Source organism: Suillus subalutaceus (genome assembly GCF_016647625.1).
Source record: "Suillus subalutaceus strain FC151 chromosome Unknown DFJ58scaffold_1, whole genome shotgun sequence".
Taxonomy (NCBI): domain Eukaryota; kingdom Fungi; phylum Basidiomycota; class Agaricomycetes; order Boletales; family Suillaceae; genus Suillus; species Suillus subalutaceus.
Window position 1 is genome coordinate 65,492 of NW_024540250.1, and position 15,215 is coordinate 80,706.

At 49.1% G+C, this 15,215-nt stretch overlaps 4 protein-coding genes across 4 annotated transcripts; all 4 read right to left on the bottom strand.

Moving 5' to 3' along the window:
* Nucleotides 1–342: 342 nt before the first annotated feature.
* On the bottom strand, nucleotides 343–1,631 carry DFJ58DRAFT_751904 (uncharacterized protein; the record flags this gene model as incomplete). The annotated part of the gene is made up of 1 exon (XM_041387794.1): nucleotides 343–1,631. One exon carries the CDS (start codon nucleotides 1,629–1,631, stop codon nucleotides 432–434), a length of 1,200 nt encoding a protein of 399 aa, XP_041251068.1. The 3' UTR covers nucleotides 343–431.
* An 812-nt stretch (nucleotides 1,632–2,443) lies between these two features.
* On the bottom strand, nucleotides 2,444–3,193 carry DFJ58DRAFT_693157 (limkain-b1-type NYN domain-containing protein; the record flags this gene model as incomplete). The annotated part of the gene is made up of 3 exons (XM_041383409.1): nucleotides 2,939–3,193; nucleotides 2,652–2,876; nucleotides 2,444–2,593 (listed from the first exon to the last, which is right to left on the bottom strand). Coding segments are annotated over exons 1-3 (414 nt in total), but the record flags the coding sequence as incomplete, so codon positions are not given.
* Nucleotides 3,194–6,615: 3,422 nt separating this feature from the next.
* DFJ58DRAFT_902653 (S-adenosyl-L-methionine-dependent methyltransferase) lies at nucleotides 6,616–8,108 on the bottom strand (the record flags this gene model as incomplete). The annotated part of the gene is made up of 5 exons (XM_041394830.1): nucleotides 7,464–8,108; nucleotides 7,195–7,414; nucleotides 7,060–7,145; nucleotides 6,833–7,001; nucleotides 6,616–6,807 (listed from the first exon to the last, which is right to left on the bottom strand). Exons 1-5 carry the CDS (start codon nucleotides 7,673–7,675, stop codon nucleotides 6,616–6,618), a joined length of 879 nt encoding a protein of 292 aa, XP_041251070.1. The 5' UTR covers nucleotides 7,676–8,108.
* Nucleotides 8,109–10,681: 2,573 nt separating this feature from the next.
* Nucleotides 10,682–12,183, bottom strand: DFJ58DRAFT_484 (NYN domain-containing protein). The gene is made up of 4 exons (XM_041380607.1): nucleotides 11,962–12,183; nucleotides 11,680–11,904; nucleotides 10,870–11,628; nucleotides 10,682–10,816 (listed from the first exon to the last, which is right to left on the bottom strand). Exons 1-4 carry the CDS (start codon nucleotides 11,999–12,001, stop codon nucleotides 10,752–10,754), a joined length of 1,089 nt encoding a protein of 362 aa, XP_041251071.1. The 5' UTR covers nucleotides 12,002–12,183; the 3' UTR covers nucleotides 10,682–10,751.
* Between the last annotated feature and the right edge of the window lie 3,032 nt (nucleotides 12,184–15,215).

The window sequence follows — 15,215 nt, forward strand, 5'->3', positions numbered from 1 at the left end:
ATTTAATGGTTGTCAAGGCTTGACGCTGGCACGAACCGTGCTCGACCTTTGAACGGATCCCTTTGCTCACGGTCAGTTGTACACGGTACTATCGAGGGTCAGAACGCGAAGAGACACGATGTGTCTATTCGCAGAGGCGAACGAAGGACAAGACTGTGCTAATATTGTATTTCCTGAGTTGCTACTGTAAAGTATTGTTGTATACAACCGACCGAAGGAGTCTTGCTACTGTAAACACAATGTATTGTCATGGAGCCGACCGAAGGGGAGTCCTTGTAATCTACATAAATACTGTTCGCGATACTGAAACACAAGCTTTGAGTATCACTGCCTTTCGGCGTAGGTCTTAGCTAAGTTACACATACTTATACAACAGATAATTACAAAGTGAAGATAAAGCTCCGTAACGCCTGGAGACAGCACAGAACAAACTAGCAAGAGCGCTTGCCACTCATCACATCAGGATGGAGGCTCACCCACGCATGACTACTATCTCCTCCGCATTGCACCACACCAACATCCACTGCTTGATTGAAATATTCTGTCAGACTGGACGCCCCAGCTTTAGAATATATCTCGGGTCCAATCGCTAGGCCCACTGTTGAAGGAAAGGGCTTCGACAGCCCATTCTGGTGCATTTTAGATAGGCAGGTGATGAGTGGCTGGAAGCGAGGCGGGATCGGCACAACTGGTGGAGGGCTGGGGCTCAGTGGAGCTGGCTTGGTGGCCTCCTGCGATGCGGTGCATGACGGCGGCGTGGGGGCCGTGGATGAAGTATTGACACAAGAAATATTATTCTGTGGTGCAGGGGGATTGTTACTATGATCAGTTGAAGGAGTTGATGACTTTGGTGCATCAAATTCCTGTCTGAACCTTGAATGCAGCGTTATCCATGAGTTGCTTCGAGTCGTCCCCCCACCAAACTCGATTATAGAAGCTTCTTTCGCTAGTGAAGCATAGTCCGCGAATTTCGTTGCGCGCGCGCGCTTGTACACATCCTTGTCAACCCGAACTAAGTCATTAGCAATGTCGGACCTTGATGGTTTCACAATTCCTTTTGACCTTGCCAGTAGAAGCTGATTGACCAGCGGAAGGAATTTTGGTGGTGTAAGGCGTCGAATCTTATCCTCGACGGACTCGGGGTCGATAGGAGGTGCTTGACGCCCAGAGGATTTGTCTTTGTTATCAGTGATAATAGGCGTTGCTTGTTGTGATCCGATCTCAATGTTAGCCATGGTAACGTTGGAATCGGAGGCGATCGAAGATGACTCGGAAGGTGTCAATAAAGATGGTGTCAATGAAGATGGTGTCGATGGTGTCGATAGTGTCGATGTAGATGGTGCCGACGATGACGTCGGAGATATGGGAATTACAGAAGGTTCAGGGCTGGGGGGAGAATCACTGACGAGAGTAGATTTTACAATGTAAGTATCGCCTGCAGTGTGGTACGATTTGGCAGAGTTCGCGACCTGTGCGTGCGAGGAATTATCGACCTTAGTTAAAAGTGGGCTGCTGATCGAGACATCTGCAACCTCGTCGGCACTGCCGTCGTGGTCTCCGTCTTTGTTGCCATATCCAAGGGCATCTTTGACTGCCGCTGTATCCGACATAACGATGCGATTATCTAACATGGCTGAGGTAGGGTCGACGTCTATTGATTGTGACAAGGGCACCGCAGCAGGCACAGAATTCTGGGGTGTGCTACCGTACGAGACGGAGGTGCCTCCTGAGATGATACTGGTCTGGAACGGAGAGCCAAGAGAAGCGTTCTGCGGATCCAATTTATACGGAACGGCAGGAAGTGGGGATGGTGGAGCGTTTCTCAAGCCCATGGTAGGGGTTAAGTCAGGCTCTGCAATGTTCTGGTTGCGTTCCAGTCCCGAACTCGAGCTCGAGCTGGGGGCTGTGGCGAAGGGATCGTGACTCGCATCCTGAATTTCATCGGCTATGCTAACGGAATCGTCTGTGAAACTTTCATCTGAAACTGAAAGTGCATCGTTCGCTTTGAGAGAGCAGCCTGAGCTTCGGTCTGTGTCCGGGACAGTCTGCGTCGACTTTGTCACGAATCTAGCTCGCGACGCTGCAGACCCGAATCTAGGAAGTGCAGGTGTCGCAGGGATTGTGCTAGCAGCCTTTTTCGGCGTGCCAGGCTGAGCAGCATGCCCTGAGTCCGTATTTCTTTCTATCACTGGTGGCCGCTGCTGCTCTGCTACAGTGTCACGCTGTATATGGGCAGGCGGTGTGCCAGTGGGGAGGGAAGAGGAAATAAGAGTGACAACAGGATCTTCATTCAAATCCTGGACTTCTCGCGACAGTCGCTCAACGATATCCTCATCAAGGTTACGATAAGGTTGCCGTACCGGTGCTGTGCCAGCTTCTGTGCGCTTGCCAAGAATAGCAAAATTCCAGTCCACCACGACAGAAGCCTGAGATTCCAGGCTCTGTGGAATATTTGGCGCCGGAGGTACGATGAGAACGACATTATACTGTCGAAGGCGGAGGGTTGATACGGCGTAGGCATAATCTCGGTCACCGGCTATCAGGATAATGGTGGCAGGCGGAGGATGATCGTTGGAAAATGCAAGCATATCCACTAGTAGCAAACGAAAGTTCATAGTGCATGGTACAGACGCTAGTTACGGAATACACACCAAGGATCATCTTGTCTACGACGTCTTTCCTGCCGTTGTGGGGACAGTCGGTCATGGACACCCCAGAGGACTGAAGGTCAGAGCGAAACCCGACAGACTTGGGGGACTGTGAGGATATGTCAAGGTATGCTTTGAACGACGTGACGTATCCGAAGACATGGGCAATTCGTCGTATGCCATTTACAATGGCATGTCCTTGCGAATTCGAGGGAGGGCTACAATTTTCTGACGGAGGATATACTCCATGAACATATGATCAGAGGCGAGTAGTATGCGTAGAAACTCACCATAATCCCAGAAAATAGCGACCTTTTTATTGTTTGACATGAAGCTCGCATTGGCGAAGGGGAGGTATAAGTCGTGGACTCAGGCTGGCACGGGTACGTAGTCCCTCAATTCGAACTCGAGGCGTCGAGGTGCCGTTAAACCGCTTCTCAGGCTATTTTGGCGCCCTCCCGTGCAGTGTTCACTGGACGCCCAGCGCCTAGTGTTTGCACACATTAGAAAGGATAAATGTAAATTGAACATGCTGTTCTGCAAACAAATCTCTAAGGAATAGCTAGATTCTACGCCCACCATGTCGCTGACTTGAAATTGGACCAAAGCAAAGTCCGACCAGCACGGAGGCCATTATATTATCTGCTCACTAGATATCTTCCACGGGCGTCAAGCCATTTATTCAATACAAAATAGCATGGTGACCCACAGAACATGGAATAAAATGGGTGTACTTATACACAACTGCGGTGTCGCTCGTGGTGACCTTACAAGGGAAACCCGGCGTGTGAGCGCGTGCGGTTCTGTGATACTCGTCGCAATCAGAAGTGTCCTGTGTCTAGTGATTAGTCGTGAAGGATTGGGTGCAACCAATGTACCAGCTGGCAGCGTCTGATTCTAGTCGGCCTCCAGTGTTCTGGCCAAAAATTGATGCTCATATGGGAAATTCAAGACGTTGAATGTCAATGTCATGATGGCAATGCGAGGCCTAGAGGAACAACGAATTAGATTATCATCATTTCTAAGTCTTCGTTTCCTGCATCAAATGACGACTCCAGGCTTCGAGACTTTTCATTCGAAATCAGGATAATTCTGTAACATGCGCCTGAGCTCCATTTCTGGAACCCTCGGTTTGACATCAATAGGGCACGAAACATAGGGCACCCCCCGCATCCAGAAACCCCATGTCATCCAGCGGCCTCGTAGGATCCAAAGCGAGCTGGAAGACTCAAAGAATAAGGAACGAATTTATTGACACCGATCCGCAAAATGAGCTGATAGACCATGTGCATGCAAGGATACCTTTACCTGTTCGCAACATGTAGACCAGGGCATATGGTAGAATGAGGGTCAATAAAGATAGTATAGCCTGAAAGACGCTACTTACCCGCCGACCAAACCCGTAGGTAAAGAACGTGAGACCGTCTCTCAGGTGACCTTGGTCACCAATCCAACGCTGAGCCTTGAACACGTTAGGGTCAGGTAGACTTTGGGGTCTCGCGAGATGGCTCTGACGCAGTCATTGCTAGCACATTTGCGGTTTGAAGGACGATGCTTCAAGTGACTAAGGTTGCCGAGTATCGTAGTCCCAGCTGGAATACAATAGTTTTGCTGTCGATGGATATCAGACTATTCTTCGGACGACAACTTGTTCGAACAGCACTTGCCCAGGTCACGCCCGACGAGGAAAATCCTGAGTGACGCAAACTTCAGGTGCGGGACCGACAATAAAGATAGGAACCTAACCGTCTCCATCTCACAGCCTCAAAGATGAAGGTGCCCAGCAGAGGAAGGGGTTGTTGGTCAGCAAAAGTCGATGCCTGGTGAGGAAATCATTGAATCGATAGAATTACAATGTAGGAAACTGAGTTACCTCAGTACCTTCAGATAATCGCATGAAGCTCGGCGTGGACTTTGACTTGCTCCTCGGAGAAACATGCCGCCGCCATTAGCACGGTGCATATTGCCGCAGCAGTCTAACACCTGGTTTTAGTCGCGTGTCATCGAAAACAACCAACCAAGAGACCCCAGCGAATCAGCCCCAGCATGAAAATCCATCTCCATCTCTGTCAAGCCATAGAGATGTGCGTTTTCTAGCAAATGGTTTCCGAACCAAGGGCTAACGTCCGCATTGCTCTCCTATGGAATAATGGATAGGTCAATCGAAGACTGGCAGATCAGAGACATGTACTAATCATTGTTTCAGGCTTTCCATCTGTTCAGCGAAGTATTCGGTAGTTCTCAAACCCCTGTTTCAATGTTTGACCGTACCAAGGAAAGTATTTGAGCCAGGGGGTCGAATCCACAGGTAGGTGCCAGGGCGCTGGACTATACCAAATATAGTGATGAGCTGGCGAAGAGCTTGAACTTCAGGATCTGTCGCAGACGTGGGTGTAGTTTTGCCAAATGCCACTGTATAATCGTCGTCATAGCATAGCTTCAAAATACCCGTAAGTGACATAGTATCATGCTTGACCCGAATGTAATAAACCGCTTACCTTAGTGCGGTGGTGCCGGAAGTTGGATGGATTATCAAGAGGGTAAGGACGTGTTATTCGCAAATGACATTTGCAAAGCCTGATATGCCTCGACTGCCTTGGGCTGGAGGTGCGTATGTAGTGCTCTAGATCACGTTGCAAATTTAGATGGGTCTGTTTCTTTGACAGACTACAAACCTGCGCATCCGACGGAACCTCTCCCCAGCGGGCGCAAACCCGATAATCACTCCGCCGGTAAGCATTTGTCCAGTATTCGTGTGAGGACGATCAGTTAGTGATCCTCCCTGCTTCTCGATGGACACTGCAGCCTGCAAAAGAATGGTAGGCCGGGGAATGACAGCTTAACGTGAAGTGACTGACTTTGTGACGACCAATAATGACGACTTTCTCAGTTCCTGCGCGGACGGTGATTAGAGGACCGTACTCCTTAATCCATCCCGCTACAGTGAAAAATGCGCTGATTATGATCGAACATGGTCAACATTCGAAAAATAAAAAGTCAAGTTAGATATTTACTTGGGAGGGGGGAAGCGAGTGTCCCAGAAGTCTCCAATTGGGAGGGGAAGGGGAAGAGGAAAGCCACCCTTTGATCTAACAAAAGAAGCCTGAGCAATCACTCCTACCACCCAAGACAAGTCGCAACACTGAGGATAGCTACGCATTGTCAGGAACGGGCAGGCCAGGCAGCTGTAGCATGACATGACTATTGAATTGAAACGAAGGACGATAGGATGAACCTCATCGACAGGGCATTTTAAATCATGAACGAGCTTCTAATACCCCACGCCAATCGGGGGCTACCGCATCGCGACACGCGACACGTATACCTGGGTTGGATAAGTATCCGTGTTTGTCGTGTGGTCATTGGTTCGCTGCGCTGATAATCTAGAAGTTCGTTTAGTCAACAATAAGTCCAACTGCAGGAATAGTGTCAAAATAGTGTGACATGGAACCTCGATCGACTCTTCGGAATCGTTATGCTGATCGTACATCAACAATTTGTACATCCGGATCCTGGGCGCCGATACATGTGATTGGAGCACCCAGCCGCCGACGTCCTGTCCTCTCACCTCAAGAGGCCTCAGATCCCCAGCCTGCCCAATCCAAGTACCTCTTCGTGATTTGACCACCTTTCATCGATATCCAGATCATTCGGTTCCCACTGTAAATTTATCTGTGCCGTCGTCCATACCGACCAAACCAGGTCCGTGGCAGCTCACGTGTCGACTGTCATTGGCGTCCGAATCACCGGAAGGTTGCGAGCCGGGGAAGGTCGGACAATCGTTGGGAGAGTTGGGGAGATCGAGAACGGACATACGAGAATCACCATCCGATGCATTGAAAGAGCCGATATAGTACGAAAGTATGATAGGAACGACTGTTCTTCCTTCCGTATCCAGGTCTGTCAAGTATATGGTTCAGAACACCCCAAGCCGGTGATCCCCAAAGATCCGCGAGCCCATGAACGGCTACTTAACAAGTTCTACTTCTTTCTTGATATCATTACGCGAGCCATATGCGGGTCCTGATACGTGCCCTTGCTCCTTGTTGATCCAGACTTTACCATCTCCTCGCTCAAGAATAACTTTGATGCCCTCCGCTACCTTGGCCTTCTCATCTGGAGGGAGCACTGCAATATAACTCCAACTGAGGACGCGATCCTGTGACAGTTTGCTCGGTAGCAACACCATGATGAGCCCATTGTTTCTCTTCCTGGGGATGAAATAACGACGTGTACTCGGGGGTAGAGAACGCCTGCCTCAAGACATCGAGGCGAAATCGGGGACTGCCGTTCCCACGGGCCTCGATACAATGCTGGACCTGCGCAACCCAACCTGCAGCCCTCCCTGCAGCGCTGTTAGAAAATTTGGTGTAGGAGAGAATTACAGTAGAGAACCTATCTGCGAGGGTACCATACAAATACAGCCGCCCCGTCCTTGTTCAAGATACGAGCGAACTCAGTGAATGCCTTCCCATAGTCGAGACACCAATGAAATGCCTATATGACCGAGGGATGAAAATCTGCACCGAATCCAGTCTAGAGCTACTCGCCTGTGCGAGATGATAATGAGGTCTGCCCACCCATCTTCCACGCCGGTGTTATCAAATGTCCCGTTGACAATAGTACAGCGATGGTCTTGGACGCACTTCGTCCAATAATTACGCATGCCCTCGCTTGGTTCAATGGCTCTCAGAGTGCCAATACTCGTCGCCCATTCGGGGTGAGTCAACAAGGCACGGGTGAAAATGCCCGTTCCTGCCCCAATCCTGAAAGCCAATTGAGGAGAGAAAGTGTAGAAGTAATGATTTGACTCACTCGACGATTTTCCAACGGCGTTGTGCTCTTGGGTACCTGTCTGCGAACATACGAAACACAATCGGCTGGATACGAGGGGCGAACCCTAGATGCATCCAAATCAATAGGATTAACGAATACGGACCGGGAAAATAGTCCACCCACCGATCGTATGATTCACTCGTCCCAGTCGCGAAGCCTGCCTGTGCGTTAGGATGCACACTTGTCATCATGGTGCGGGTGAGCCTTAACCCAGACGTAAAAGACGCAAAAACGAATGGCTGGGCTTGATATACACGAGGGAAGAGTCGGATCCTAAGAGTTATTGCCGTTCGTCTGAACGGCTTGAAGCTATTACATGTTATCAGCACTTTTATGTAAATAACCAGTTGCACGATTTATGGTTATGCATCATGACGGCATCATCAGTACCCGCAACCCTGTCGATTCCATTTTGACAATTCGCTTGCGAGGAGTGCTCGTCGATAAAGAGGACAAGCTCGAAATCAGTCAATTTCTCGAGTGGGTCTTAATATCCATTCAAGAGCAGCAAACGTAAGCCGTCAAGCCGCGGTTGCTCTGAAATTCTGATGAGTCGCCCTGAATGCATGGACGGAGCAGGCCTTTGTGGGGAGAAGCTAGGGTAGATGTTGAAGATGCTTAGCGCTTGGTAGCCACTAATAGTAGTAAGTCAGGTTAGCTTACATATGTAGAGTGCTTAGTCATTGCATATCTCATGCTTGAAAGTTTGAAAGCTTGACCGACGACCACAAGGAGTCGATCGATAAAGTGCTCTAGCCTACTCTTCATTGAAACATTCTACTGCTTTCGTTGTCATTCATCATGATGGTATCAAATAAAAAGGGCTGGTGTGGCAGATTATAACCGAAGGATGACATAAATATTAGGATTCGGAAGCACACAAAGGAGCTGCTGGAAATTTTGGTCATGGGTGCGTCGCAATGAAAGTTTTCTTGACAACTTTCTGAGGATAGTACTTGGCCATGGATAGTAATAGTTATTTCTCATTACCATGCTGTTTGGCAACCAGGTCATATTATATGTGCATTTTTAAACCCATTCCACGACGTACCCGCCTTCGAAGACAATACAGGCCCTTCCATCCTCTCTCAAACTTCCCCATTCAGTATCAAGAATTTCCGCGTTTGTTACGCATCTTGAGCGACTTGCACAACACCTGCGGGACTTTATGGTTTCCGTATGGCATTACTGTGAACTTGTGTGGACTGGGAATACCACGCTTGATCCCGGTCAAGTTCTGAATCAAGTCCCGTAAGCGAGGATACCTCACAATTGCCCTCGACATAGAAGACCTGTTGCCTGTTCAATACAATAGAGTCGACTCAGTGTTCCTTTGATTTCGATGAATGGGTCAATGACTGGAATGGCTGTCGCAGAATAGTGATGAGCATTATTGACCTCTTCCTGATAACTGTGCCCATCAAGTCGTACTAAGCTGACACGCTCTCCTGACAGAATACCAATGTTGAAATACTGGTCGAGTCAGAGATACTGCATGGGCGCCGCTGAAAGAGCAAGGAATCACAACGACGGTGTGACGAAGGTCGAGGACGTCACTTGTGTGTCGACTTCCTGTTTATGAAATACAACCCTGACCCCACCCCATCCTATACTATCTCACCTCCCTCTAATCAACTCGATCCTCAGGATCTCCGCGGCAGGACCGCCCTGGGCACGAACTAACTAACTACCTTACCTCACTTAGATTCCTTTCAAATATTCGAGAACGCGTTATAGTCCATTATTCGTTACTGCACTCTCCCTATCGCACGCACACCCATAGTCACTTTCATTTTCGTAGAGTTGCACGTCTCAAACGGCCGGTGGGAACGGCTATCGGACTGGTGGGGTACGCCTCACAGTTAGGGCAATTCGCGGACAGTGAGGTACAGCAGGGGTACAGGGCCCTTAGACTAGATCGTATTGTCCTACATAGAGTAGTCTACTCTCGAAGAACAGAAATGGAAAAAAATACATTAAAAAATACAACTTGCTGGGGAATGCTTGATTCCCAGTACATACTCATACAACAGATAACAACTCGAACCGTTACACGCAGAGATAGCAAACCAAACTAACAAGAACGCTTTCCGCTTCGCACATCAGGATGAAGCTTCACCCAGTTATGACCACATTCTACAACACGGGCGTCAATGGCTTCAGTGAGATATTCCCTCAGCCTGGTCGTCCCAACTTCAGAAAGTATATCGAACCCAAGCGCTTTGCCAACTGCTGAACGAAGGGGCTCCGCTATCCCGTCATTGTGAACTTTCGTCAAGCAGGCAACGAGCGGCTGGAAGCAAAGCGGGATCGGCACTGTCACAAAAGGTGTAGCGTTCGGGTTCAGTGCGGGTGTTTTGATCGTCGAAGGCAACGCGGTGCTTGATGATGAGGTAGTTCCTGAAGATGGAATTGGAGTCTTGGTATAAGGAGTGTTATCCGGCGGTGTGGGGGAATTGTTATTATGGACAATCGATGGGGGTGGATGATGTCCCAGGATCCAAGTCGATGTTTTGTCTAAACAAATTCGGATGGAGCTCTATCCATGTAGAGCCCTTCTGCGCGGTAAGCTTCACAAGAGAAGCTTGTTCCGCTAGCGCAGTGTATTGCGCGAACCGCGTCACCCCGACGCGCTTGTACAAATTCTTGTCAGACTTAACCAAGTTCATAGCGATTGTAGATCTTGATGATTTCATCTCCCCTTTCGACCTTGCCAGCAAAAGCAGATTGATCAGCGGAAGGAATCGTGGGGTTGCAATGAGTCGAATCTCATCTTCCACGGCCTTGATCAGAGGCGCTTGACACTCTGAAGAAGGGTTATCTGTGTTATCACTGACAACAGACGTTGTTTGTTGTGGATCGATGTCAACGTCACTAGATGTGCTAACATCAGAATCGGACAGAGCCAGTAAGGACGGTGTCGACGGAGACGATGCTGACGATGACGTCGGAGACATGGTGATGACAGAATGTGCAGGAGTGAGAGGAGAATCAGACGGAGAGTTTGTAACGTCGACCTTAGTCCAAAGTGGACTGTCAGTCGAGGCATCAAACTCGTCGGTACTGCTGTTGTCGTCTCCATCTTCGTCATCAATTCCAAAGGCATCCTCGAGCGCCGCTTTGTCTGACGCAACGGTATGATTATCCAACATGGCTGAGGTAGGGTCGATGTTCGTTGAATTCGGTGCAGTAATGACATCATTCTGCCCCCATGAGGATACAGGTGACAAGGGCACTGCAACAGGCACAACGTTCTGGGTTGTGTTGTCATATGAGATGGGGGTGCCGCCCGAGATGGTACGGGTGTGTGATGAAGAGGAGAGGGGGGCGCTCTTCAAATTAACGTTAAACGTGACGGCGGGTGGTGGAGATGGTGGGAAGTTACTTGAGCTTGTGGTTGGTGGTAAACCAGACTCTACATTGTCATGATTGCGTGCCAGACCAGTAACGGTTCTGGCAAAAGGACCTTGAGTCGCATCCTGAATCTCGTTAGCGCAGCTAACGAAATCGTCTACGAGACTTTCATTTGAAAGTGCTTTGTGCTCTTTAAGAGGGGAGCCTGAACCTTGTTCGATGTCTGGGACATTGTGCGTCGACTGCGTCGCGGATCTAGCCCGCGACGCCACAGACTCGAATCTAGGACGTACAGGCGTCTCAGGGATTGTGCTAGCAACCTTCTTCGGCGTCCACGTCGAGGCAGGCTGAGTAGCATCATCCGAAGCTGTGTCTGAATTCTGTTCAAATACTGACGGCTGCAGCAGCTCTGCTGCACTGACACGCCGCGTATGGGCCGGTGTTGTGGGAAGATTCGAGGAAAGGAGGGTGACAGCAGGATCTTCGTTCGAATCGCGAATTTCGCGTGATAGCCGCTCTACGATATCTTCGTCAAGGTTGCGATAAGGTTGCCGCACCGGTGCTGTATCGGCTTCTGTAGGCTTTCCAAGAATAGCAAAATTCCAGTCCACCACGACAGAAGCCTGAGACTCCAGGCTCTGGGGAATATTTGGCGCCGGAGGTACGATGAGAACGACATCATACTGTCGAAGGCGGAGGGTTGATACAGCATAGGCATAATCTCGGTCACCGGCTATCAGAATAATAGTGGCAGGTGAAGGATTATCGACGGCAAATGCAATCATATCCACTAGCAATGAAGTTCATAATGCACACTACGGGCGCCTTGCGGAATACACACCGAGAATCATCTTGTCCACGACGTCTTTCCTGCCGTTGTGGGGACAGTCAATTATGGATACCCCAGAGGACTGAAGGTCAGAGCGAAACCCGACAGACTTGGGGGAGGACTGCAAGGACACGTCAAAGTATGCTTTGAACGACGTTACGTATCCAAAGACATGGGCAATTCGTCGAATGCCATTTACAGTGGCATGTCCTTGCGAATTCAAGGGAGGGCAATTTTCTGACAGAGGATAATTGTACCCCATGAGTTATCAGAGGCGGCTACGTAGAAACTCACCATAGTCCCAGAAAATAGCGACCTTTCTATGGTTGGACATGGAACTCTCATTTGGGAGGGGGAATAAGTGGGGCGTCTCGTGAACTCAGGAGCCCTTAATTTGTACTGGCTCCAGCATGCCGTTAAGAGGACTGCCTTCCATTTTGGGGTGTTACTAACAATGCACAGCCAGTTTTGCACCCACCATTAATGCACACTGCACAGTCATCACAAGGAGTAAACGTTACCTCAATGCTGCAAATTCCAGTTGAAAATCTGTTCTACACGCACTTCGGGAGTGCTGCTGTGCCGCTGGTTTGAAAATGGAGAAAAACAAAGTCCGATCAGTGCGGGGGCAGTGCGCACTGCGCACTTACGAGAAACGGGCCCCTTATTATCTGACCAAACTTGGTCCAGCGTCAAGTGATTCAATACAAAAAATAGAATAGCCCAGTGACCCACAGGCGTGTGAGTGGCGGCCTCCAGTCTTCTCGGCTCTCGCTCGCTACAGTCCCCCCCCTAAAGATCGCAGCAAGCGAAGTTCTCCATTATGTAAAAGCGGAGAAACGCGTGTTAGTCGTGCTGTAGAATCACCACTTGGAGTCATGCATGGCTGGAATTCACGTGGTGGATGCACAAATTGTTAGGCGTGGGGAACTACAGATAGAAGTAAGATGAGCATTTGGAGTACCTGCCCAGTCTAGCGAAGTGGTAATTTATCGACGATCTGACTAGTTTACCGCGGACAGGCTGTACAATAGGGTTGTGAATTGAATACATCGAATACGTCCAACGAGCACTTACTGCGGTTTGTTGCATTGAATCACAAGTCCTGGCAGCCTGGCGTTCGCTAGCTTATCACCTGTTGTTACACCACACCCTAGATTCAGCTCCACGACACCTACATTAGGTACATTTGTGCATAAGAGACGATGGGACGTGTTTGACACCCTGAAAATGATTGTCTTTATTATCAGTGAAAATAGAAGTCGCTTGTTGAGTGCCGGCCTCAACGTTCTACATAGTAACGTTAAAATCGGCTGGAAGGGTCGAAGTTGATGAAGACATCCGAGACGTGGGATTATAGGAAGCTCGGTGGTGGAGGGAAAATTATTGACAAGAGAGAACGGTTTCTAGTAACTTGTGATCATTCGGACCATTCTCGGTTCCTTCGAACGACTTCAAATTCAAACCCTGAGCACACAAAGTCTGGACACCCTCACGTCATTCACAATGAAAAGACCCCAGACTCTGCCCAACATCTGCGCTTCAAGTTAATGTTGCAGCCATCACCGAGCAGTATATAATCCTCAACGTCAACCGTGTATCCCCACTGGCCGCACGCCCACTCCCGTCCACCACCACCCCACACTACCGTCTGTTCTTCGTTAACATATCTCCTTTGTTACTTGACGCGGTGCTTCCTTTTGCTGACGTGGTAGTTAAACTTTGTTAGGATGTTGCGTTGTAGCATATAGCACATCAATGAATACAATTATATGATGGATAATCTTACACAAGGGCGCGTGTCCAACTACCGTAGCATAAAGTGCGTCTTGAGTCCTGGAGCAAGACGAGAGCAGCGAAAGTTACGGAAGAATGAAGTTTAGTACGATGAAGTGCATATGCGATAAAATGGGGGAATCTTACTTGCGAGTTAGAAGGGGAGGGGTACTCTAGACAAGCAAAAAGATGGATAATGAAGAGCACACAGCCGCGTCGCAAGCCTGTTCATGGCCGTAAGATGCATCAGAATGTCTTGAGTAGAATGAGGTTTGGGTGGCGCCTAGGCTATTATCATCCACACAGTGCATCGTCGAGAGTACTGAACCGTGAGACGGGAAAATCGGCGAGGTGGAGTGGAACGAAGTGCAGTGATATGATTGTGTACAGTATGCCGCGGCCATAAACACGGCTCCGGTACTCCTCTAATATCTGGTTGAAGGGCATTAACAAGCGTGTAGGATGGCACTGGCGTGAATGATACGGTTATTCGGGGCGCTGGTTGCTGCAGTGCATCACGATGCGTGGTGTAATGTTGGGAATTGCAGCGCTAGTGTTCGTTTTGTGCCGCTGAATTTTGCGTAACATGGCGGCGCTGCAATAGGGCTAAATCACCGGTAAAATTTGAATGGCGTGAGTGAAGATGCATACCTTGACGAGTGACACCTCTCGATGCACAGTAGGTATGAGTGGAATGACGATCACGAGTGCCAATGCCCAGTGACGCGTAAATATCCGAATGCTCTGCGCTGCTCGGTCGTCAAAAGCCCGTCCTCTCAAGACTTCGAAGGTTATGCGGTACTCCAAGTTCAGCAGTGGTCCGTAATGTTTCCATTCGTCGTCGTCGAGTCACAGGTAATAGTATTCCATGTCAGTATTTGAACTCTGTTAACACAAACGCTACCATAGCTGCGCATGTGCCGGCGCCGCTGGGTGCGTCAACAACTCCGCCGCGCATCTGACTGGCGAGTCTGTCTAGGACAGAGCAGGAGATACTGCACTCACTCGCAGAGGGCAGAGGCATCACCCAGTATGACGGTATTGGGCTGCTGGAGTCATACAGAAGCTGTAGCCTGTCAATGATGTTTACAGCGAGCACATCCCAATCAGGCTGCTCGGAGAGTTGAATGTTTATATATATTAACGAGTCTGCATTTGATACAAAGTGTTAATAAAGGAGAGCTAACACACTAAAAATGCAAAAAGTTAACATGTCAAAGACGTGACAAGGAGAAGATCGAACCGACAAGGCTGAACTTAAAAGTGGGAGAGGGGCGCATGCGGGGAAGTTGAGACCGTTGTATGTTGCTCGCCGGTGACGGCTACGCCATTAAGTTGAAGCGAAGATGTTGAACGGAGTCTGGGGTCTTTTCATTGTGAATGACATGAGGGTGTCCGGACTTACTAGTAGTTTGCTCAGGGTTTGAAGTCGTTCGAAGGAACCGAGAAAGGTCCGAATGATAACAGGTTACCATGAACTCGAGAGAGAATTCGAGACATGCCCGATTGCTACATAGGTCGTGAACTTTGTAACCTCATCGTTGCTGCTGTCATCTCTACCTTCGGCGATTCTTCGCCTCCATCATCAAGTCCAAGGGCAGCACTGAGCACGCAGCAGTGAAAGATGCCAGGCTATTCACTAGTCCAGGCTGGTCCATTGGAATTTGGAAGGATATAATCGTCCAATGACAAAGGCCGAGACACGTTGGTATCTGTGCGGAATTAAGCATGCTGCAAGAACACTTACCACGGCATGTTAAGAGTTCAAGAGA

Bases quoted from the DNA above. Each gene is read 5' to 3' on its own strand.
- DFJ58DRAFT_484 (XM_041380607.1), bottom strand. From the start codon at position 12,001: ATGTCCAACCATAGAAAGGTCGCTATTTTCTGGGACTATG. The intron at 11,629-11,679 runs GTGTGTATTCCG...CTTCATTGCTAG, and splicing joins CGTGGACAAGATGATTCTCG to TGGATATGATTGCATTTGCC. The intron at 10,817-10,869 runs GTAACTTCCCAC...GTTAATTTGAAG, and splicing joins ACCACCAACCACAAGCTCAA to AGCGCCCCCCTCTCCTCTTC.